At 45.7% G+C, this 22,959-nt stretch overlaps 1 protein-coding gene across 2 annotated transcripts in view; it reads right to left on the bottom strand.

Moving 5' to 3' along the window:
- LOC148517702 (uncharacterized) overlaps positions 1-22,959 on the bottom strand; it is a 51,767-nt gene that overhangs the window by 14,922 nt on the left and 13,886 nt on the right. Inside the window, exons 1-2 of one of the 2 annotated variants that reach the window (XM_088478366.1) lie at positions 22,416-22,503; positions 14,213-14,290 (exon numbers count right to left, since the gene is read on the bottom strand). In XM_088478366.1, coding sequence (XP_088334492.1) covers positions 14,213-14,290; positions 22,416-22,464 — 127 coding nt within the window. In that variant the 5' untranslated portion in view covers positions 22,465-22,503. Of the gene's footprint in view, positions 1-14,212; positions 14,291-22,415; positions 22,504-22,959 lie in introns of those variants that run through there. The other variant, XM_088478367.1, reaches the window with a different exon arrangement.

Here is a 22,959-nt window from a genome sequence, read left to right as displayed (position 1 = left end):
TCCGGGGGGTCGGGAGAGGCACCCGATATTCGGGAGGTTCCCGGCCAAATCGGGACTGCTTTTGCTGTCAGAAATGGACGGTCCCTCCTTCATCAAAGCTGGGGATACTTAGATTTTGTGGGGATGCCCCCAAAAACAACTATTTAACTGTAGTAAATATGCCCCTTAGAGAGCAATACTAATTTCCAGTAAATAAAAAAATTGGTTTAAGGTGTGTTTCACTTTCATACATTTTACTATGACATGCTGTGCTCTGATTCTACCTTGTTATACAGATCTATCCGCGTTACATATAACTCGCTCAACGTAACAAGTAGTACTTGCTGTGGACACTAGATGCCGCCTGCTGCAAAATAAATACGGATTTCTTTGAGATAATGTATTGTACTGTATCAAAAATTGTAAACAATTTTATTTTACCATAAAAGTGTCTATTAATGAATGTAACAAACTATTCATGACATTGGGGTGACTGCATGCACAAATGGGAGTGAAAGTACAGCTGTGTTCAGTACTGTTTGTAGTAAAATACTGTACAGTACAGTTCTGCTATTCTCATTCTATTTGCAGAACGGATGGAGTAATGGTTAGCATTACTGCCTCACAGCACTGAGGTTGTGGGTTTGATTCCCACCACGACCCTAACTGTGTGTAGTTTGTATATTCTCCCCCTGTCAAAGTAAATTAATTATTAAAAAAAAGATGTGGCCTCCATCCCTTAACCAGGTCCAGTACTAAACAGTCTGGGGCTAGTTTTCATTATAATACAGAAAGAAGACGTGTCGTGTCCCTCTGCTGTAGTGAAAGGTCAGTATAGAACTTGTGCATCCATGGGAAGGGTGTTCTATATTTACCCTTTTGGTAAAGACCTGTCCTTGCTCATCTAGGCTCAATGCGCCATGCAGCGCGATACACCTGGCGTGAGTGAGCCGTCAGGTCCCGTGTAACTCTGCTAGTGTAGGGCTTTTTATTTGCTGAAAATGCCTCTTAGGCCTGTATTCAATTTGAGGCGAAAAACCATAATCGGCGGAAAAGTTTCGCCGATGACGTCATTTCGCCAGGCGTAAAAGTATCGCCGTATTCAATTTGAAAGACTTTTTCAGCCTAGGCGGAAAGTCAATGCAATGTAATAGGTGGAAAAGTTTCGCCTATGAATAGCAGGCAGAAAAAACTGCAGATTTGTGGTTTTGGGGTGCAACATTGCGGGAACCCCCGTGCAGCCTTCAGACAGTCCCCCAAAGGTAAACTGCATCAAAAAATAAAAAAAAACACATAAGAACACCCCAAAAAATCACTTTCATTTTGGGGGGCGAAAAAAAAAAAATGTTGGGAGACAAAGTTAAAAACTAGCGAACTAGACTCTGGGGGGGGTCCCCAAGTATGCCCCAGGTGTGTTTTTCATTGCACGGACTTGCGGCAGGTGTATTTTTCATGATTTTTTTAAACTTAACCTTAGCAACTTTAAAATATGCTGGCCCCCATTTTCAAGTACCCCAAATTTGCTGGGATAAGTTATTTTCTGCAAAAAAACCTCCTGAATACTATTCTGCATCACTTATACAAAAACGCTATTTAGCAGCCATTGAGCCCGTTTAAAAACAACAAATACCTTCAGCAAGCCAAATCAGGGGTAACCATAGCTAACCCCCATGTTAGAGCATCATTTGGGGGGTGACAGGCTGATTTCCCCAAATCTGACAGGACTTTCCACTTGTTTAAGTTCCGCCGGATCCCATTTTCGCCTACTTTCAAATTGAATACGGGGATACACGGGCACGCGCGCGATACTTTTCCACCTGCAAAACACGCAATGTAGGCGAAAAGTCCGGGAGGTGGAAAAGTATAGCGGGTCCGCTCAAATTGAATACGGCTCTAAAGGTGCCCACACACATAGCGACAATTTACATGATTTGGCCGATTTCGACGAATCGTGAAGACGAATCGGGTAAAAAAAGTACAAATCGTGAGTTTATACTCACGAGCACGATGCCGATGCGCGTCCCCGCTCGTCGTATATCGCATCTTCTTATCTGCCGTGCTGTAGGGCAGATTAGCCAACCATAAACCCGATGGACGCCGATCGTGTGGGTTTTTTTCCTCACGATGAGTCGTACGATTCATCACACAATGCAGAATTTGACTGACAGAAGCCTGGACACGCCCCATCGCCATCTTGTGCAGCATCGTGTATGGAGCAAGACAGTCGCACTTTGGGAGCCTGCACACTGGATATTTGTTTTGTTGGATATTTGGTGAGTATTTGTACAGTTTGCAACCACACTGACCACCAATATGTGCTCCCCACTGCCCACCAATGTATGCCTCCAGGCAATAAATGCATGACCCAGCCACCGCCCGCCGTATTGAGGCGGGCGGTGGCTGGGTCATGCATTAAGCTCCCCCACTGCCCACCAATGTGTGCCCCCAGGCAATAAATACATGACCCAGCCACCGCCCGCCGTATTGAGGCGGGCGGTGGCTGGGTCATGCATTAAGCTCCCCCACTGCCCACCAATTTGTGTAATACCTCAAATAAATAAATAAACACGTTTTTTACAAAAAAACACCATACATTACATTTAAAAACACACATTATTTCAAGCTGGGGGTCTTCTACCTTTCGGTCTCCAGCTGTTGTGGAACTACAGATCCCAGGATGACCTGCCACCCACCTTTGAAACTGTTTTTAGGGCATCCTGGGATCTGTAGTTCTACCACAACGACAGGCCCAAAGGTGGAAACCCCATACTGTCAAAGAAAAACATTATATTACCAAGCAATAAACACATAACATTCCTGTAAAAGAAAACATGATTAGAATACCATAACAAACCTTTAAAAACCTGTAAAAAAGAAAATATTAAAACATTAAAAATGTGAACTATAACAACATTACATTTTACAAAACTATATACACAAATATTTAAATGTCCTTTTTTTTCTTATTCATAGATAATGTCCATGGATTCAGAACGTGAATTCGTTACAGGATTCATTGAAATCCTGCACTCGAAAGACTGTCTGTGGAAGATCAGTTCTCGGAAGTACCACAATAAGTCGCAGAAGTTGCCCGCACTCGAGGAACTGTTGGTGTATACAAAAAATACATATCTGATGCAGACCTGAAAACTGTACGGCAAAAGATACAAAATCTCAGGACAGTATACATCAAAGAAAAAAAGAAGGTGGATGACTCAAAAAAATCAGGAGCGGCTACAGATGAAATATATACTCCTGCGCTGTGGTACTACCAAATGATGTCATTCATCAGTGAACAAGAGCCTCAAAGGGAATCAATCACCTTGATGTCTGAGCGTGAGGGAGAAGAGGCGGTTGCAGAAGTCTTGGTAAGTAGTGACACAGTTTAAACCAAAATCCTTAATGTTTTTGTTGTTAAATCCCAAATGTCCAATTTAGTCAGTAGTTCACAGATAGTCCTCCTGCCATGGTACAGCACCTGGTCCATTGAAATAGGTCATGTACTCCTCCCTCACTTCTTTGGCATGTGCGGTGGATGTTGTTGTAGTTGTTGGTGCAGACACAGATGTCAAATGTTCAATGTCCTCCAGGGGTCCTACATCTTCTGGTCTAGCTGGGACTGGTCCTCGTTGAGTACATTTTCTTCGCAGAAAGTTGTGCAGCACACAGCACGCCATCACAACCCAGTCTATCTTCTCCACATGTAGATTGATGGTGGTGTGGAAGATGCGGAAGCGGTTGCTCATTATTCCAAACGCATTTTCCACAATGCGCCGTGCCCGGGATAGTTGTATATCCTTTTCTCTCTGGTCAGGCCCCTGTGTGCAAATGGCTTCATCACATGTTCATGTAATGCAAAAGCCTAGTCTGCAACGAAAACGTAATTTAGGCCGTGCTTTGTCTGGTCCAGTGAGGGCAGGTTGAGGGTTTTGTTGGCGAGTCTCTGGTAGAAAGCCATCTTTTTGAAGGATCCACCATCTGAAGCACGCCCATTCTTGCCGACATCCACAAACAGAAATTCGTAGTTGGCATTCACCACTGCCATGAGAACGATGCTGAAGAATCCTTTGTAGTTGTAGTAATATGATCCGGTGTTGGCAGGTGGGTTGATGCGGATGTGTTTCCCATCGATGGCTCCTCCGCAGTTAGGGAAATTCCAACATTGTTCAAAATCTTCCGCGATGCTGGTCCACTCCTCCACGGTGTTAGGAAACTGTAAAAATAGGAAAAATAGGAAAAAAGATGTTAAAACATGACTATAATATTTTTTATATCTTTTTTCCCTATATAGACTCCCACCCAAGACCCTGATTTAGCATCAACACCGGACCTCAGTCTGCTCGGTGGCGACAGTGATCCGGAGAATAGCACACAAGTGGAAAGTCAAGTTCCACCAGGACCCTCATCTTTGCAACAACCCCAAAAAAAGATAAAAAAAGGCAGAAAGGAGAATTTTACAGAACGAGAGGACCATTTTTTACAAAACGCAGAACAGCTGCTGCAGAAACCCCCAGATGCAATTGATGATTTCACAGCTCATGTGAACAGCACATTGAGAAATCTGGATGCAGATATCCCAAAAAATTTTTTACGGTTAAACTACGACCTCTTGAGTCGCTGTATGAGCAAAAATATCTCAAATTCGACATACATTGCAGATCCAATGCTATTTTCCCCTGCCCCAAATAGGTATGTCCGCCCCCCCCCTGCCCAGTTAGATATTACTCCCCAACCAAGCACCCCAAGCACCAGCACCACCTTGTATAATGCTCTGCTGGATGCAGCAGATGAGTCGCCCCAATATACAGAGATGTACATTTTTTCTATATTGTAATATCACCAAATTTTATGAATTCTAATAGGTGCTTGCTGCATGGGATAGGGTGGTGATGACGCCATTTGAACAAGGTCACTACGCACATGGCACAAGTACACATAGCTGGAAGCTGGGGCCACAATGTGTACTTGTGCCATGTGTGTATTGGCCTGTTCAAACTGGCGTCTGACCCACCCTATCACATACAGCCGGCTACCTATTGGGATTCATTAAATTTGGTGATATTTAATTTGGTTGTTTTTTTGTCTTGATTTTAATGTCACCAAATTTTATGAATTCCAATCGGTGCTTGCTGCATGGGATAGGGTGGTGATGACGCCATTTGAACAAGGTCACTACGCACATGGCACAAGTACACATAGCTGGAAGCTGGGGCCACAATGTGTACTTGTGCCATGTGTGTATTGGCCTGTTCAAACTGGCGTCTGACCCACCCTATCACATACAGCCGGCTACCTATTGAGATTCATAAAATTTGGTGATAATGTTCTTTTGTAAAGTTGTAATAAAAAAGTATTTTGCACACAGTTTAGTGCACACTTTCAGTTGCCTGCAGGTCAGTGCACATTGTACTAAAAGAAGGCAATTTCTTGCTTTATATGTTGAGTAAAAAATAAATAAAAACATTTTCTTTGCACAAGAAACCAATGTGTGGTGTTTTTTTTTAACTTACCTTGCAATACTGGTACTGTAGCACTTTTACGATGGCTTTGCAGGTCTCCGGAATGATGACGCCCAAGGACTGAGGTGAGATGAGTGTCCCAAACTTTAGGTCTTCCAGTGACCTTCCTGTAGCCAGGTATGTCAGGGTAGCCACCAGTCTGTCTTCAGCATGGATTGCCCTCCGCCACCTTGTGTCCTGTCTCTTGATGTGGGGGGTCACCAGATGCAGCAATTCTTGGAAGCTGGCGTCATCCATGCGCAGGTAGTTCCGATAGTCCTCCGGGTTGTTCTCCTTGATCTCTATCAGCAGGGACATGTGAGAGCGGGTATCCCTTTGTAGCAGCCACTCCTTGGTCCAGCATGCTCTCGTCCTTCTTCGCTGGGCCCTCTTCCTAATCTCCCGGACCCTGGCTTCAGCGACCAACACTTTATACTGATAGGGACGCATCAGTACAGAATTCAGGAACAGGATAGAATGCAGGTAGGTAGCACACACTTGCAGGTAGAATAAACTTTGTATAAGGCAAGCCAAATACAAAGAGCACAGTAGCAATGTACAGGATTCAGCAGGAATACACCTAGCCTCATCTAGTAGCAGAGCAGAATGTACACAGAGTTTAGGGTGCCTGTTTTTTTTATACTCCCAAGCTAGCCCCTCCCATTGTTATGACTATTTAAATTTCCCTCCAATAGTCAAGAGCCTGTTTTATTTTTTTTTTCAACTCACGATTTGTTTTGTCCAATCTCACGATGCGTACGATCCGATAGATCGTGAGATCGTAAGACAGATTGGGTGTCTTTTTTCCCAAATCGTGATCACGACGGCAAGGGAGCTCCCGTGAAAGTTCATGAGGAAATTGGCCATAAAATCGTATCGTGAGCACATCGGTATATGTGTGGGCACCTCTTTGCTGTATGCAACCAGGACACACCAGCAGACGGTGCTGATTACTTTGATATGTGACACTTGTATATATGTGTGCACCTGAGTCTGTAGAGGGAACCTGGTGCGGGCTCTGCATCATAGCACTTCGGATGCTGATTGAGAGCCTCAGTCACACACAGATATACAAGTGTCACATATCACATTAATCAGCAAAGTCTCCTGGTGCGCTCTAGTCACACCACATTGTGACTTAGGGCCTGATTCATGCGTATTCATCGTAGTGCGCATGCGCAAATTAGTCTCTGCGATCGGGGCTGAGATCACAGAGGCTACACAGAGTGATTGAGAGGAAGTACCGTTTTTGGGGGTGGTCGGCGATACACAGGCGTGCCAGTGCGTTTGAACTAGGGGTGAGCGGGTTCGGATTTCTGAAATCCGAACCCCCCCGAGCCCCCCCGATCCGAGTCCGATCCGAATCAGGCTCGACTTTTCCCGCCTGACTCGGATCTGAAATCGAGGCAAAACGTCATCATCCCGCCTTCCGAGTCTCGCGGGTTTTGGATCCTATATAAGGTACCCGCGTCGGCGCCATTTTCTCACTCGGCTGTGGACAGTGAAGAGGGAGGGTGGGAGTTAGGGCTGTGTAGCGTAGTGTAGTGTAGTGCAGCTGTTGTCCACTACTTCAAAGTCCATAGGGGCTGGCTGTGTTGTGCTGTGCTGCTGTTGTTAATAGGGGCTGTGTCCACTACTTCAAAGTCCATAGGGGCTGGCTGGACTGTGTTGTGCAGTCAGTTCTCCATAGGGGCTGTGTCCACTCCAAAGTCCTGTGCAGTGTCCCAGTCCTAAAGGGGTGCTGTAGTGTTGTCCAGGGGGTGCTCTGTCCATCAGGGGTGCTCCCCCCAAGTGCTAAAAAAATAATATATTTTCTGTGTTTGTGAATTGTGTGCCGCACGTGCATCAACAAAGTAGTGCCAAGCGTGCGCCTGTGTCATAAGTAAAGGGCAAGCTGGCTTGACCGTTAAGGGTGCTGTAACCCCCGAAAGTACACTCCAGTCCAAACCAAAAAAAAAATTATTTTCTGTGTTTGTGAATTGTGTGCGCAGTAGCCGCACGTGCATCAACAAAGTAGTGCCAAGCGTGCGCCTGTGTCATAAGTAAAGGGCCAGCTGGCTTGACCGTTAAGGGTGCTGTAACCCCCGAAAGTACACTCCAGTCCAAACCAAAAAAAAAATTATTTTCTGTGTTTGTGAATTGTGTGCTCAGTAGCCGCACGTGCATCAACAAAGTAGTGCCAAGCGTGCGCCTGTGTCATAAGTAAAGGGCCGGCTGGATTGACCGTTAAGGGTGCTGTAACCCCCGAAAGTACACTCCAGTCCAAACCAAAAAAAAAATTATTTTCTGTGTTTGTGAATTGTGTGCGCAGTAGCCGCATGTGCATCAACAAAGTAGTGCCAAGCGTGCGCCTGTGTCATAAGTAAAGGGCCGGCTGGCTTGACCGTTAAAGGGTGCTGGAACCCCCAAAGTACACTCCAGTCCAAACCAAAAAAAAAATAATTTTCTGTGTTTGTGAATTGTGTGCGCAGTAGCCGCACGTGCATCAACAAAGTAGTGCCAAGCGTGCGCCTGTGTCATAAGTAAAGGGCCGACTGGCTTGACCGTTAAGGGTGCTGTAACCCCCGAAAGTACACTCCAGTCCAAACCAAAAAAAAAATTATTTTCTGTGTTTGTGAATTGTGTGCGCAGTAGCCGCACGTGCATCAACAAAGTAGTGCCAAGCGTGCGCCTGTGTCATAAGTAAAGGGCCGGCTGGCTTGACCGTTAAGGGTGCTGTAACCCCCGAAAGTACACTCCAGTCCAAACCAAAAAAAAAATTATTTTCTGTGTTTGTGAATTGTGTGCGCAGTAGCCGCACGTGCATCAACAAAGTAGTGCCAAGCGTGCGCCTGTGTCATAAGTAAAGGGCCGGCTGGCTTGACCGTTAAAGGGTGCTGTAACCCCCAAAGTACACTCCAGTCCAAACCAAAAAAAAAATTATTTTCTGTATTTGTGAATTGTGTGCGCAGTAGCCGCATGTGCATCAACAAAGTAGTGCCAAGCGTGCGCCTGTGTCATAAGTAAAGGGCCGGCTGGCTTGACCGTTAAAGGGTGCTGTAACCCCCAAAGTACATTCCAGTCCAAACCAAAAAAAAAATTATTTTCTGTGTTTGTGAATTGTGTGCGCAGTAGCCGCACGTGCATCAACAAAGTAGTGCCAAGCGTGCGCCTGTGTCATAAGTAAAGGGCCGGCTGGCTAGACCGTTAAAGGGTGCTGTAACCCCCGAAAGTACTCTCCAGTGTAAACCAAAAAAAAAATTATTTTCTGTGTTTGTGAATTGTGTGCGCAGTAGCCGCACGTGCATCAACAAAGTAGTGCCAAGCGTGCGCCTGTGTCATAAGTAAAGGGCCGGCAGGCTTGACCGTTAAAGGGTTCTGTAACCCCCAAAGTACACTCCAAACCAAAAAAATATATATTTTCTGTGTTTGTGACTTGTGTGCACTGTGGCTGCACGTGCATCAACAAAGGAGCAGCGCCAAGCGTGCGCCTGTGTCCCATAAGTAAAGAGCTGGCTGGCTCATTTCTTAAAGGGTTGTGTAACCCACAAAGTGCACTACTCTCCAGCAAAAATAAAAAAATATTTTCTGTGTTTGTGTGCGCTTTAGCCGCACGTATATATATCAATATAACATAAATGGAGGACCAAACTTTCTCCGATAAAAATAAAATAGGGAAAGATCAAGAACCACTTCCTCCTAGTGCTGTTGCTGCTGCTGGGAGTTGTTCATCATCCCAGAGAGGAAGTAGGAACATCACTACTTTTACTAAACAATTGACCCTCCAACAGTCCCTAGCGATGAGGATGAAGTACGACAGCAGTCATCCTGAAGCAAATCGTATAACTGAGGCCTTGACTGCTATGTTGGTGTTAGACGTGCGTCCGGTATCCGACATTAGTGCAGTGGGATTTAGACAATTGATGGAGGTAGTGTGTCCTCGGTTCCAAATCCCGTCTAGATTCCACCTGCATCCTCAAAGCAGCAGCGACAAGCGTGCGTCTGTCTGTTAAAGGGTGGTGACACCCTCAAAGTGTGCTACACAAACAATTAAAATATTGTTCTTTTTTTTTCTGTCTTTGTGAATTGTGTGGGCTGTAGCCGCACCTGCATCCTTAAAGCAGCAGCGACAAGCGTGCGTCTGTCTGTTAAAGGGTGGTGCAACTCTCAAAGTGCTCCAAAAAATAAAAAACTATTTTTTTAATGTGTTTGTGACTTGTGTGCGATGTAGCCGCACTTGCATCCTCAAAGCAGCAGCGACAAGCGTGCGTCTGTCTGTTAAAGGGTGGTGACACCCTCAAAGTGTGCTACACAAACAATAAAAATATTCTTCTTCTTTTTTCTGTCTTTGTGAATTGTGTGGGCTGTAGCCGCACCTGCATCCTTAAAGCAGCAGCGACAAGCGTGCGTCTGTCTGTTAAAGGGTGGTGACACCCTCAAAGTGTGCTACACAAACAATTAAAATATTGTTCTTTTTTCTGTCTTTGTGAATTGTGTGGGCTGTAGCCGCACCTGCATCCTTAAAGCAGCAGCGACAAGCGTGCGTCTGTCTGTTAAAGGGTGGTGACACCCTCAAAGTGTGCTACACAAACAATTAAAATATTGTTCTTTTTTTTTCGGTCTTTGTGAAATGTGTGGGCTGTAGCCGCACCTGCATCCTTAAAGCAGCAGCGACAAGCGTGCGTCTGTCTGTTAAAGGGTGGTGACACCCTCAAAGTGTGCTACACAAACAATAAAAATATTCTTCTTCTTTTTCTGTCTATGTGAATTGTGTGGGCTGTAGCCGCACCTGCATCCTTAAAGCAGCAGCGACAAGCGTGCGTCTGTCTGTTAAAGGGTGGTGACACCCTCAAAGTGTGCTACACAAACAATTAAAATATTGTTCTTTTTTTTCGGTCTTTGTGAAATGTGTGGGCTGTAGCCGCACCTGCATCCTTAAAGCAGCAGCGACAAGCGTGCGTCTGTCTGTTAAAGGGTGGTGACACCCTCAAAGTGTGCTACACAAACAATTAAAATATTGTTCTTTCTTTTTTGGTCTTTGTGAAATGTGTGGGCTGTAGCCGCACCTGCATCCTTAAAGCAGCAGCGACAAGCGTGCGTCTGTCTGTTAAAGGGTGGTGACACCCTCAAAGTGTGCTACACAAACAATAAAAATATTCTTCTTCTTTTTTCTGTCTATGTGAATTGTGTGGGCTGTAGCCGCACCTGCATCCTTAAAGCAGCAGCGACAAGCGTGCGTCTGTCTGTTAAAGGGTGGTGACACCCTCAAAGTGTGCTACACAAACAATAAAAATATTCTTCTTCTTTTTTCTGTCTATGTGAATTGTGTGGGCTGTAGCCGCACCTGCATCCTTAAAGCAGCAGCGACAAGCGTGCGTCTGTCTGTTAAAGGGTGGTGACACCCTCAAAGTGTGCTACACAAACAATTAAAATATTCTTCTTCTTTTTTCTGTCTATGTGAATTGTGTGGGCTGTAGCCGCACCTGCATCCTTAAAGCAGCAGCGACAAGCGTGCGTCTGTCTGTTAAAGGGTGGTGACACCTCAAAGTGTTCTACACAAACAATTAAAATATTGTTCTTTTTTTTCGGTCTTTGTGAAATGTGTGGGCTGTAGCCGCACCTGCATCCTTAAAGCAGCAGCGACAAGCGTGCGTCTGTCTGTTAAAGGGTGGTGTAACTCTCAAAGTGCTCCAAAAAATAAAAAACTATTTTTTTAATGTGTTTGTGACTTGTGTGCGATTTAGCCGCACTTGCATCCTCAAAGCAGCAGCGACAAGCGTGCGTCTGTCTGTTAAAGGGTGGTGACACCCTCAAAGTGTGCTACACAAACAATAAAAATATTCTTCTTTTTTGTCTTTGTGAATTGTGTGGGCTGTAGCCGCACCTGCATTCTTAAAGCAGCAGCGACAAGCGTGCGTCTGTCTGTTAAAGGGTGGTGACACCCTCAAAGTGTGCTACACAAACAATTAAAATATTGTTCTTTTTTTTTCGGTCTTTGTGAAATGTGTGGGCTGTAGCCGCACCTGCATCCTTAAAGCAGCAGCGACAAGCGTGCGTCTGTCTGTTAAAGGGTGGTGACACCCTCAAAGTGTGCTACACAAACAATAAAAATATTCTTCTTCTTTTTTCTGTCTTTGTGAATTGTGTGGGCTGTAGCCGCACTTGCATCCTCAAAGCAGCGCGACAAGCGTGCGTCTGTCTGTTAAAGGGTGGTGTAACCCTCAAAGTGTGCTCCACAAACAATAAAAATATTCTTTATTTTTTTCTGTCTTTGTGAATTGTGTGGGCTGTAGCCGCACTTGAATCCTCAAAGCAGCAGCGACAAGCGTGCGTCTGTCTGTTAAAGGATTACATCGGTGACAGCATCCAAGTAGGCATGTCAGACAGTCCGTACCTGTACTGGCAGGAAAAAGAAGCAATTTGGAGGTCCCTGTACAAACTGGCTCTATTTTACCTGAGTTGCCCCCCCTCCAGTGTGTACTCCGAAAGAGTGTTTAGTGCAGCCGGGAACCTTGTCAGCGAAAGGCGTAGGAGGTTGCTTCCACAAAATGTGGAGAAGATGATGTTCATAAAATGAATTATCAACTCTTCCAGGGAGACCAGCCTCCAGAACGTACAGAGGGTCCTGTGGTTCCAGCAGGGACGAATTAATACTCTGTGAGGATGAGGATGTACACACTGAAGAGGGTGAGGAATCGGTGGATGAGGAGGATGAGGATGACATCTTGCCTCCGTAGAGCCAGTTTGTGCAGGGACAGATAAATTGCCAGCTTGTTTTGTGGGGGCCCAAACGAACCAATCATTTCAGCCACAGTTGTGTGGCAGACCCTGGCGCTGAAATGATTGGTTTGTTAAAGTGTGCATGTCCTGTTTATACAACATAAGGGTGGGTGGGAGGGCCCAAGGACAATTCCATCTTGCACCTCTTTTTTTTCTTTGCATTATGTACAGTTTGGGGCCTAGTTTTTCAATGCCATCCTGTCTGCCACTGCAGTTTCACGCCTAGATGGGTCACGTGTTTGTGCCGCCCACTCGTGTCGCTTAGCATAGTCATCCAGCTACCTCGGTGCAACCTTTTGGACATAAAAACACTATTGTGAGGTTTGAGGTATTCAGAATAGACTGGAAATGAGTGGAAATTAAGGTTATTGAGGTTAATAATAGCATAGGAGCAGAAAAACCTACAAATTCTGTGATTTTAGCTGTTTTTATGCTTTTTTTAAAAAAAAAACAGATCTAAAACACAAAACCCAGAACCCAAAACACGGAAGGGTGGTTTTGGCAAAACCAATCCAGATCCAAAACACGAAGAAAGATCCAGATCCAAAACCAAAACACGAAAAGTGGCCGGTGCACACCCCTAGTTTGAACGCCGTTGCAGGGGCATGCATAAATTATCCACTGTGATGGCCTACACAGCCTGAGCTCTCACTGTGTACAGGAAGGTTAGCAATTCCTGAGTAAGGTCAGAGCTTGAGCAAGTGTGCGTGAGGCTGCGATGGTACTCCATGTTACAGATGGTTTCGCTGTCTTGCTAAGTATTACGGATCTGTGTAAGGTAAAGTGGGCGTCCTTATGTTGTGCTGCGGCGGCATAGCGATCACAGTTGATTAACATATGATCGCAGTCAGACTACGTGCATAATCTCTATTGCATTTGCAGTTGCGATCCGGTATGATGCAAGCCCTTAGACACAAAAAACGCGAAAGCAGAGTCTAACGGGACCAGGTGGGCCGAGAGAGGCTGTTTGGCGCAACTGCAGCAAAGACGAGTGAGGACACATCTGTATAATAGGTAGGAGTCTTTACTAGTGTCTCCAGTCCACTGGTTCCAGCCCTGGTAATTACCCCAGTCACCACAGCTCAGTGCGATTGGGAAGAACTCCGCTACTTTTCAGTCATACTTGCCTATTTTTTGCCAACTTTCCCCTCTGGGGGAGGGGATTCAGGTGGGGGTCTGATGATGCTCATTGCTCAGTGTGTGGGGGGGGGCAGGACTGGATTGTCCACAAGGTGGAATAGGTGTCCCCTAGGACCCGATGGCTACTTGGGGCCTGCATTCACCTGCCATAATATATAATTTGTTTTTCTTAAAGTGCAATTTTATAAGCCGCTTGCAGGAGTGTGGGGTTGGGGTATTATTTATGTGACCGGGCACCAGCGCCTTGTTGTATGAACCAAAGGCACCAGCCATCATAAACATGATTGAAAGCCAGCAAGCTTCACCTCAGTCTGCGCCCTGCCCATTCCATCACCCCCCTGTGATGTCGTTAGCATCTCAGATCCGAGTGCTGCATCTGAAGATGCAGCATCACAATGGCGACCATGGGTCAGTCTAAGCTTACTCAGAATGGGTGATGGAACTCCTCTGCAAAACACAGACCCTGGCCTCGGTGCTTCCTCGAACATGGAGGCGACAAGCCTCCGTTTCGGGGAACTTTCCCTGTCGCGTACTCATTCCCTGCCATCAAACGGACGCAGCCTTTCAGTGAAGCTGCAGCATGCTGCGGCCCCGGCTTATGCGCAGTCCAGCTGCCATCAGACTCGGGGTATGCGTACAAGTATGAACAAGGCCCTGTGTCAGTAACAGCCCAGCTGGGCCCCACCAGTTAATTGGTTAAAAGTGTTGCAGGCTAAATATGGTTACAACAATTATACAGCAAAGAGCATTTAGAGAAACAGGACGTGCAGATTTATCGGAGGGGCTGTAATGACACCGCTGGATACTGTCGTGGCTTTATCAGTTATGGATCTTACCAGTTGTTGGTTCGTTTGTAAAGTCATCATCTTGAGAAATAGTTTCTAGGTTGGTTGAAGATATCGAGATAGTTATTTCTGTAGATAAAACATCCGTACATAAAATATGTGATCTGTGCTGTAGCTTTTACCATACATACGTATATAAACTCTATTATAGTGTAATACAGTCTTTATTCCCTTTATCATGGACACACACACACACACGGTTAATTTCATCAGCCTAGGCCCTGGTTGGAATCAAACACATGAACACTGTGCGGCACCTCCTGTTCCTTAATCTATTTTTATTAAATTTTTTGCAGAAAAAATTATAACACAGGAAGCACTGAAAACAACTGTCAGTGCTGCAACTTGTAGAGAGATCACCGGGTGACACCTATAGAAAAAATTATGTCTAGATAAAAATCCAGGATAAATTTGAAGTCTGATGTACTTTGGGCCTGATTCAGACCCGCTCGCAAGCGGGTCGGTGGTGGGCTCTGCGCACACGCAGCAGCGGTACTGTGCGTGCGCAAGCCTCGGAGCGAGAGAGAAATTGTCTCCCTCCGTGGCTCACTACAAAAGGGGCGGCTGTCGATGTTGATCGACAGCTCACCCTGTGTTGTAGGCGTGGCGGGGGGTGGCTTCACAAACGGAGGCGTTCCCAAGCAAACATTTGTGGGCGGCCCCACTGACATCACTGGTGATATCAGTGGGGCCGCCCACAAATGTTCACTTGAGCTCTCTGAGGCTTGCGGCAGACGTGACCCTACCACAAGGGTCTCGTCGCAAGCCCCGATGGTCGCGATGTTCTTGACCATCGCGACCATCATCCTGGCCGCTCGCAATAGCTGTGGTCACCCACAGCTATGCGAGCGGCCAGGAGGCCGCCCCCCCCCCCCCAAAAAAAAGCCCTGATTCAGAACGAGCGTCCGGCTATGAATCAGGCCCTTTAAATGTGGATGAGAGATCACCACACTGCATGCATACAGTAAAGAGACTGATTTCAACAGTACAGTTAAAAATTAACAAAAAAATCAGTATGATTTTTAAAAAAAAGGCATCCACCTGGTGTATAATGAGAACGAAAACACACGTACCGCTTCTCTTCTATGTTCTGCCTCTGTATGCGGAGAGAGGGAAGGGACATACATTCTGCCACTGGATATCAAGATATCTAGCTCTGAATAGTATGATTCACATGGAAGATGCCTAAAATCAGCCTGAATTGGTGAAAGGGACAGGCGTTTGACCCCCCCCACACACACACACACACACATGAGAGCTAATACTCCGTCTCCTGGTTGTTGTGTATTTAACTCAGCGCCTGGTTTCAGCGTCCTGCTGGTTACAATGCAGTTCTTGGGTCTATTCATGAAGAAAATTAAAATTGAATTGTTACTTTCACTGTATATCGCATCGTAAAAATGCGATATATAGCTTTGTTAAGTAGCAATACATGTATACTTACCTTTCTGGCAATGCGATCCGGTATCCAGGGCTCTGGTGGTCCTGTCTGCAGCTACGGTCCAGGGCGAGTAGCCACGAGGTGAAGGCAGGTCCTTCCTGTGCATGTGCCGGCGCAGAGCTCAGGGGAGGCTGCAGTGGCTGCTGGGACATAAAGAGGCGGAGCCAGCATCTTCCCTGTCCGCTTTGTGATGGTTTTCAGATTACACAAAATGGCGAATCTGAACACGCAGGAGAAGTGGAAAGCACTCACTAAAGTATGGTGATGCGATTAAACCACAGAGTGGAGGTGCCGCTGATAAAGTAATTAACTTTTCCACGGTAACCCGCTCTGTGAATTGCATCAAGCAGAGAAAAGTCCTACTTAACCCCAAAACAGGACTTTTCTCAGCTCCATGAATAGATCCCCTTATCCGAAGTAAGCTGTCAGGAGGAACTATCCATAGTTGCCAGCAAAGAGAAGCTGTAGTAGCTATACAACACCTGAGTAGAAAGTAGAGATGAGCAGTACAGATTCCTTGGAATCCGAACCCACAAGAACATTGGGAATCCAAGTCATTCCGAGCAGCGGCTCAGGTCTTCCCACCTGGCTCGGATTCCACTACGAGGCAAAATGTCATCAGAATGGTGGCGGATTCTTGCGGGATTTGTCTAAGGCGCCGCAGATGGGACTCGGCACCATTTCTTTGTCAGGCATGCTGATGTATGCTGCACTTAACTCTGCTGTATAGGCTGTGCTGTGTCCAGACTCACAAGTGGCTGTGCTGCTCAGTGAATGTGTATAGGAGGCTGGCTCACGCTTCTGTATGCTGTGCTGTACTATGCTGTATAGGCTGTGTCCAGACTCACAAGTCACAACTTGGCTGTCCTGCTTAGTCAATGACTGTGTAAAGGGGATGCACTCTTCTGTATGCTGTGGTGTACTCTGTTGTATAGGCTGTGGGCCTGATTCAGAGCCGCTTGCTGTTTGCGAGCGCTCGCTCTGAATCAGGGTGGGGATTTTTTTATTTCCCTGCCAGCTCGCTAAGCTGTGGGTGCCCACCCACAGCTTGTGCGAGCAGGCTGGAGATGGTCGCGATTATCGCGATCATCGGGCTTGCGAGGAGACCCTGCAGTAGGGTTCCAGCTCTCGCAAGCCCGAGTGGGCTCCCTGCTCTAATAGAGCAGGAAGTCCACTACTGACATCACGAGTGATGTCAGTAGGGCCGCCCACAAATGCCAGGCGTTCCTAAGGGAACGCCTACATTTTCCTAACCACCCCCGCTCCCCGCCTACAAAAAGGGGCGAGCTGTCAATCAACATTGACAGCCGCTCTGTCTTGTAGCGAGCCCCGGAGCGACTGAACTTCAGTCGCTGCCTGGGGCTCATGCATGCGCACGCCGGAGGTAGCGCATGTGCAGGGGGCAAACATCGACCCGCTTGCGAGCGCTGTGTGCTTGCAAGCGGGTCTGAATCAGCCCCTGTTTCCAGACTCACAAGTCCCAAGTGGCTGTGCTGCTTAGTCAATGTGTATAGGATGTGTACTTTGCTGTATGTTGTGCTGTACTCTGCTGTATTGGCAGTGCTGTGTCCATCAGTAAGACATTCATGTGCATATATAAGCTCTGTGACTCCAGTCCATGCAGGAATAGAGCCGAGCCATCAAAAAAAATATTAATTGTATTGTTTGTACTGTTTGGTGCACTTTGTTTTGTTCACGTGCATATATAAGCCCTGTGGCTCCAGTCCACGCAGGAACGGAGCTGCACCATAAAAAAAAAAAATTGTATTGTTTGTACTGTTTGGTTCGCTTTATTCCACTTTATTCACATGCGTATATAAGCTACACAGTGATCTGCAAATTGAAAAATGGATAACTTTCCGTTTAGAGAAGAGCAACCAAATACTGATTCTGCAGCTGCTGCCACCGTAATGATGACAACGCTAGTCCTTCAACATCATCTACTAAAGTCGATGCTCAAGGGCATGGAGGGTCTAAGTCAGGGTATCTAAAATAAAAAAAAAACAATATACAGTGCTAAAGAAAAAAACACATCTAATAAAGGGAAATTGTGTGCAGAAAAACATAAAATTGCCAACATGCCATTCACCACACGCAGTACAAAGGAAAGACTGAGGCTTTGGCCTTTATTTATGAGTGGTGGTTCTGCAAATGTCAGTGAGGCATCTTCCTTTGCCTTTCATGATGATGCAAGACCTTATCACTCTGTAGAATTGGTGTAAAATAATGAAAACCACCAAGGCAATAGAGCAAACTGCATTCAGAAACACAAATGTCACAAACCCCTGAGGAGAGTTTAAGTGTGTCCACGAGTGCGATGTGTGAGCCTGACCTTTCTGATACTGTTGTACTCGCATCTAAGCCGCCTTCCACTATTTCTGCTCCCTCTGCAAATGTGGAGATGAGCAGCACAAAGGAGGTGATTCAGCAAGGATCGCAATTGCAAAGCTGCATGTAGGCAGCTGTTACCCTTCTGCTCCACGGGAGGTTTCTGTCCTCCCTGAGAATCAGCGTTCAGCATTGCACTTGTGTGCAATGCTGAATTAGCCCCAAATATAGCTGATGACATAGAAATTGAAGATGCCACGAGGAAGTGCAAGAGGATGAGGGGCATATTTGTGTAGCTGACGCCAGCGCTAATGAGGATGAGGATGTTGTTTGTGTAAAGGAGCATACACACTAGACAATATGCTCCCTGAGCGATATCGTCTAGTGTGTCCCTGGTAGGGTGTGCTCAATGTCGTTCATTACATTGAGCACACCCGCTCTTTCCCCCATTCCCCAACATTCAACAACCTGACAATATCGTCAGGTTGGCCTGCATGTTTGCCCGATGAACGATAAAGACGAACGACCTGTGGGAACGCGCATCGTTCGTCATTCATCGTTATCGTTCATCATTTAGGTAAAAATATGGATGATAAATTGAACGATAATGATATCATTATCATTCAGTCGTCCACTTTAATCGCCCAGTGTGTACGCACCTTAAGTCAGGCACCAGTGGAAGCAGCTCTTAGCCATGATAAGAGGAAGGCCATTGTCATGCCTGGGCATAGGACCAATAAATCCACCTCTTATGTGTGCAATTATTTTTACCCAAATCTTGACAACAATTGTCAAGCCATCTGTAGCGTTTGTAAAATTACGGTAAGTAGAAGTAGGGACGTTAACCATCTAGGAACTTCCTCCCTGTTACGTCATTTGCAGTGAGCTCATGAAACTTTTTTGACAACATCAGAAACTGGTGCTAAAAAAATAACAACAAGCAGTCCAGCATCAGCTAGCTCCCTTCTCTCAACTAGATCCCAGCACCTGCAATCTCTACCACCAACACCTTCATCCTCAATATCCACAGTAATGATCAGAGGTAGTCATGCATCCAATTTGTTAAGCTAAGGTGACTCCTCCACTATCCAGGATTCCTCATAAGAATCCTTCAACACTAGGCCTGCTGCTGCTGGGGATGGATCTTCATCCTAGAAGGGGACCAAGAAGACTAGTATTTTAAAAAGCTGTGAAACAATCCTTTGCAAGGAGAAGCAAGTATGATGGCTCTCACCCAGTGGATCACTGATGCCATCACGGCTATGTTTGATCTGTGTCCAATATCCTCCATTAATGCAGTGGGTTTTACACAGTTAATTGAGATCCTGTGTCCCTGCTACCAAATTTCATCTCTGTTCCATTTTACCCGAAAAGCCATTCCTCAGCTGTACCAGGACATTAAAAAAACATCTAATTATTGGCCTACAAAATTCCAATGTACCCACTGTCCACTTAACCACAGGTATGTGGACAAGTGGTAGTGGACAAACTAAAGATTGCATGACTGCAACAGCCCACTGGGTGGGTGATTAGTCTTTCGTAGCAGCAGTATCTAACAAACAATGCCAGCTATGCAGAGGCAGGCTGCTCTGTGTATCACCGGCTTCACTAAGAGGCATACCGCTGACAACCTCTAAGGTATGTCATAGCAAAATGACTTACCCCACTTGGACTCAGTGCTTTCATCATTCACATCAGTCAAATTCTGCACCTCACAAATACACACATACTAGGGTTAATTTCCTCAGCTACCAATCTCGTGCAAATGAGAATACAGGGCACTGAGCCCCATTCAGCTTGGATCGTAGGTCTGCGTTTCACACATACCCGGCCGATTTTTGTGGTCTGCGCATGACTGACAGCAAGTGACATTTGGGGCTGGAGAGGGGGGGTGGTTGAAAGAATGCAGGCGTGCCTGTGCATTTCAATGCTGTTACAGGGGCATGCATCATTAAGCCCCAGCGATGGCATACGCAGCCCGAGCTCCACATGGCAACAGGAAGCTTCGCAGGTTGTGAGTCATGTCAAGCTCAACCACAACTCTACGTATGGGTCCGATGTTACTCGATGTTACCGATGTTTTCACTGACTTGCGGATGTACAGTATGTAATGGGAAGTGGGCGGCTTTATAAGCTGGTGCTGCGGTTGCATTCATTTGCATATTTTCGCAACGTGCAGGTGTGTGCGAACGCAGACCTACGATCCTAGCTGACTGAGGCCCATTGTACCACTTTTACTGGCAGTACCACGTCATTTAAGTTTTCAAACACATTTATGTGACAATAACTTTCAAACCCCTAATCACACAATTACAAGAGTACCTCCTATAGAGACATTTGATCCATTAATGTTACAGGAAATAAAGGTTTTAAATACCTTCAGAAATAACCGTACGGATAACTTAAACACTGGATCAGCTATTGAAACATCTAAATATAACTTTTGAGGAAGCGGAGAAGCACAGAGAGAAGTACACTTACCACATCATATGTCTAAACGGCTCGGTAGATACATTTACCTATAGAACTATACAGAATCTTTTACATTCTATTCTAAAAATCGCTTTAGGAAATGCTCAAGACCAGTGGCGGATTTTACCTAGCAGCTGCGAGGCTGCTGTCCCCCCCAGCAAAATCCACCAGCTCAGTGTAGTCCGTGACTGTACTCTCTACACTGTGACTGGCAGTGGCTTCCTATTGGATGTGACACCTGATAGTCACATATACTCCTCCCCCTGGGACTGCCAGTCCGGGCTGCTATTAGCCGAGAGGAGGAAGCCGCTATTCTGCCTTTCCACCAGCTCTAACCGGCTCCTAGGGGCTGCAGACGATGCAGCCCTTTGGATGCCGGTGGGATCCGCATCGCGGCTTCCCGCCGCTAGTGCGCATGTGCCGGTCTCGGCACCTGACAGATCGATTGCGCAGGCGAGGAGGCAGGAGCTGGCGGTAAGTGACCTGGCCTTCATTTTCAGCAGTGGCAGCCCCCCTCATTAAAGAGGGTAGGAGCCGCCGATGCTCAAGACCATGGTATTTTTATTCAGGCAGAATTAGATTATATTTATGATGAAACATTAATATTTCCTAATTTCCATCAACGTGTACGAAATGTCTGATGGATTTTATTAAAATTAACAATGCACTGTATTTGAACATTTGTCTTCAGGTGTATAAACTCCAGTCAATTATTCCACTGATGGTATCAATCTAATAACCCTTTTCCATCACACAAATAACCCGAGTTATTGCCAGGGCAACCCGGGTCGACATTTCGTGTAAAAGGGTCTAAGAAAAATAACACGGGTTGGGTTACCTGGGAATCCGACCAAGGTAGCTACCAGAGTCTAACCTGGGAAGGATCCAGGTAACGGTGCGGTGTGAATTGCATGATCCGGGTCTTTCCTCAAAGAAGTGGTTTGGAAGGCTTCAGTAGCGCTTGTAGTTGACATCATCCCCAAGTTTCCACTCTAATGCTGGAAGACCCAGGTCACAGAAGACTTGGATCCGGTGTGAATGGCTGGATCCAGGATTGTCTTAACAACAGTGTGGGCTCTGGGCAAAGCAATGCACTGGGGCCCCTACCCACCCATTCATGGGAAAATTGTAAATGGTCAATACAATTAAACCCTCCTGCATGCCCATCAGACCTCCCCACATGCAGAGAGACTCTGTCTGACTGGTCTGAAGCTGGCGGATTAAGTGAAACTGGGACTTAGGTGAGTACTCATCACTGGGGTGGGGGATAGCGTGGGGGAGGTTAGATCAGAATACAGTGCACCGGCAGCCGGCTTATAAAAATATCACAAATTTACCAACTGGCCGCGGCTGCAGAGGGGCGGGTTGGCGTGCCCCTTCAAGCTTCGGGCCCTTGGGCAACTGCCCAACAAGCCCAATGGAAGAGATGGCTCTGACTTCAGCATCTCCCAATCTGGCAAAATTAATTTGGGGAAATTAATATATCTAGTCTAACAATTTTTCTGAATAAGTGTATATAGAAAAGACATTTTGATGAGCTGTTTGTAATATGGCAAGGTATGCCTGTGTAATTGGAATTATTTATTGCTTAGCAATTATTATTATTATTTATTATTAATTTAAATTTCACCTACCCTGCATACACTTCCAGTACCTGTGCACCAGATTTCACCAATGACCTACATTGTGAGTGATTTGTTGCTAACAAAATTGCGCTGCATAGAAAAGTATTAATACTAATGCATCTGAAAAAAATGAAAATGAATGGAACTGAAAAAGAAAAATAATAATGAAATTAAATATTTGATGATGAAGCTGCAGGACTTAGTAGAGGAACAACTACCAGACATTACCTCTCAGCAGATTGTACCGATTTACCGAAAATAAGCCATCTGTACAATTATAACAACATGTTTTGCTATAAACAGTAATGTAATACTACGTAATACTTACCAGAGACGGACAAGGCAATTACAGTCACCCAGAGGAAGCACAAACCCATGTTGCAATCTGTGTTATACTTCACACAGTACCGGCTGCATTGCTCACAGGCTTAATAAACCCATATGTAAATACAGTGGGAAGACCTTGTGACTATAGAGTGGCCAAACGGAAGATTGGTCAAAAAGAGTCTGCTTTTAACTTTTTGTTGTATTAGCAAACGGTTTAGCTCTAGTGGCCAAGATTGTTAGAGCAATCATTTCTTTGCAGAACAAATTTGTGAAAAAGAAGCAGTTTTGTAAAATGCTACTGTAACGCCCTTAAAATTCTAGTCTACCACTCATTTGGGTCATGGCCGGTCGCTTCGCAACCAATTTTGAACTATTTTCTGCCTTATAAATAGTTTTTTCATGCTGAAAGTGTTTTGTTGTTGTTGTTGTATTGAAGTAACGAAGTTCTATATTTGAAGATTTTATTTTGGGACTTCCTCCCTTTCTCCAATCCCCAGAAATTCTTGCATGAGCACGACACAACTATCACCCATTGGCTACTACGG

The sequence above is a fragment of the Taudactylus pleione genome, unplaced genomic scaffold (assembly GCF_031769625.1).
Source record: "Taudactylus pleione unplaced genomic scaffold, aTauple2 ptg000212l, whole genome shotgun sequence".
Lineage (NCBI taxonomy): Eukaryota > Metazoa > Chordata > Amphibia > Anura > Myobatrachidae > Taudactylus > Taudactylus pleione.
This window is presented reverse-complemented; position numbering and strand designations above follow the sequence as displayed.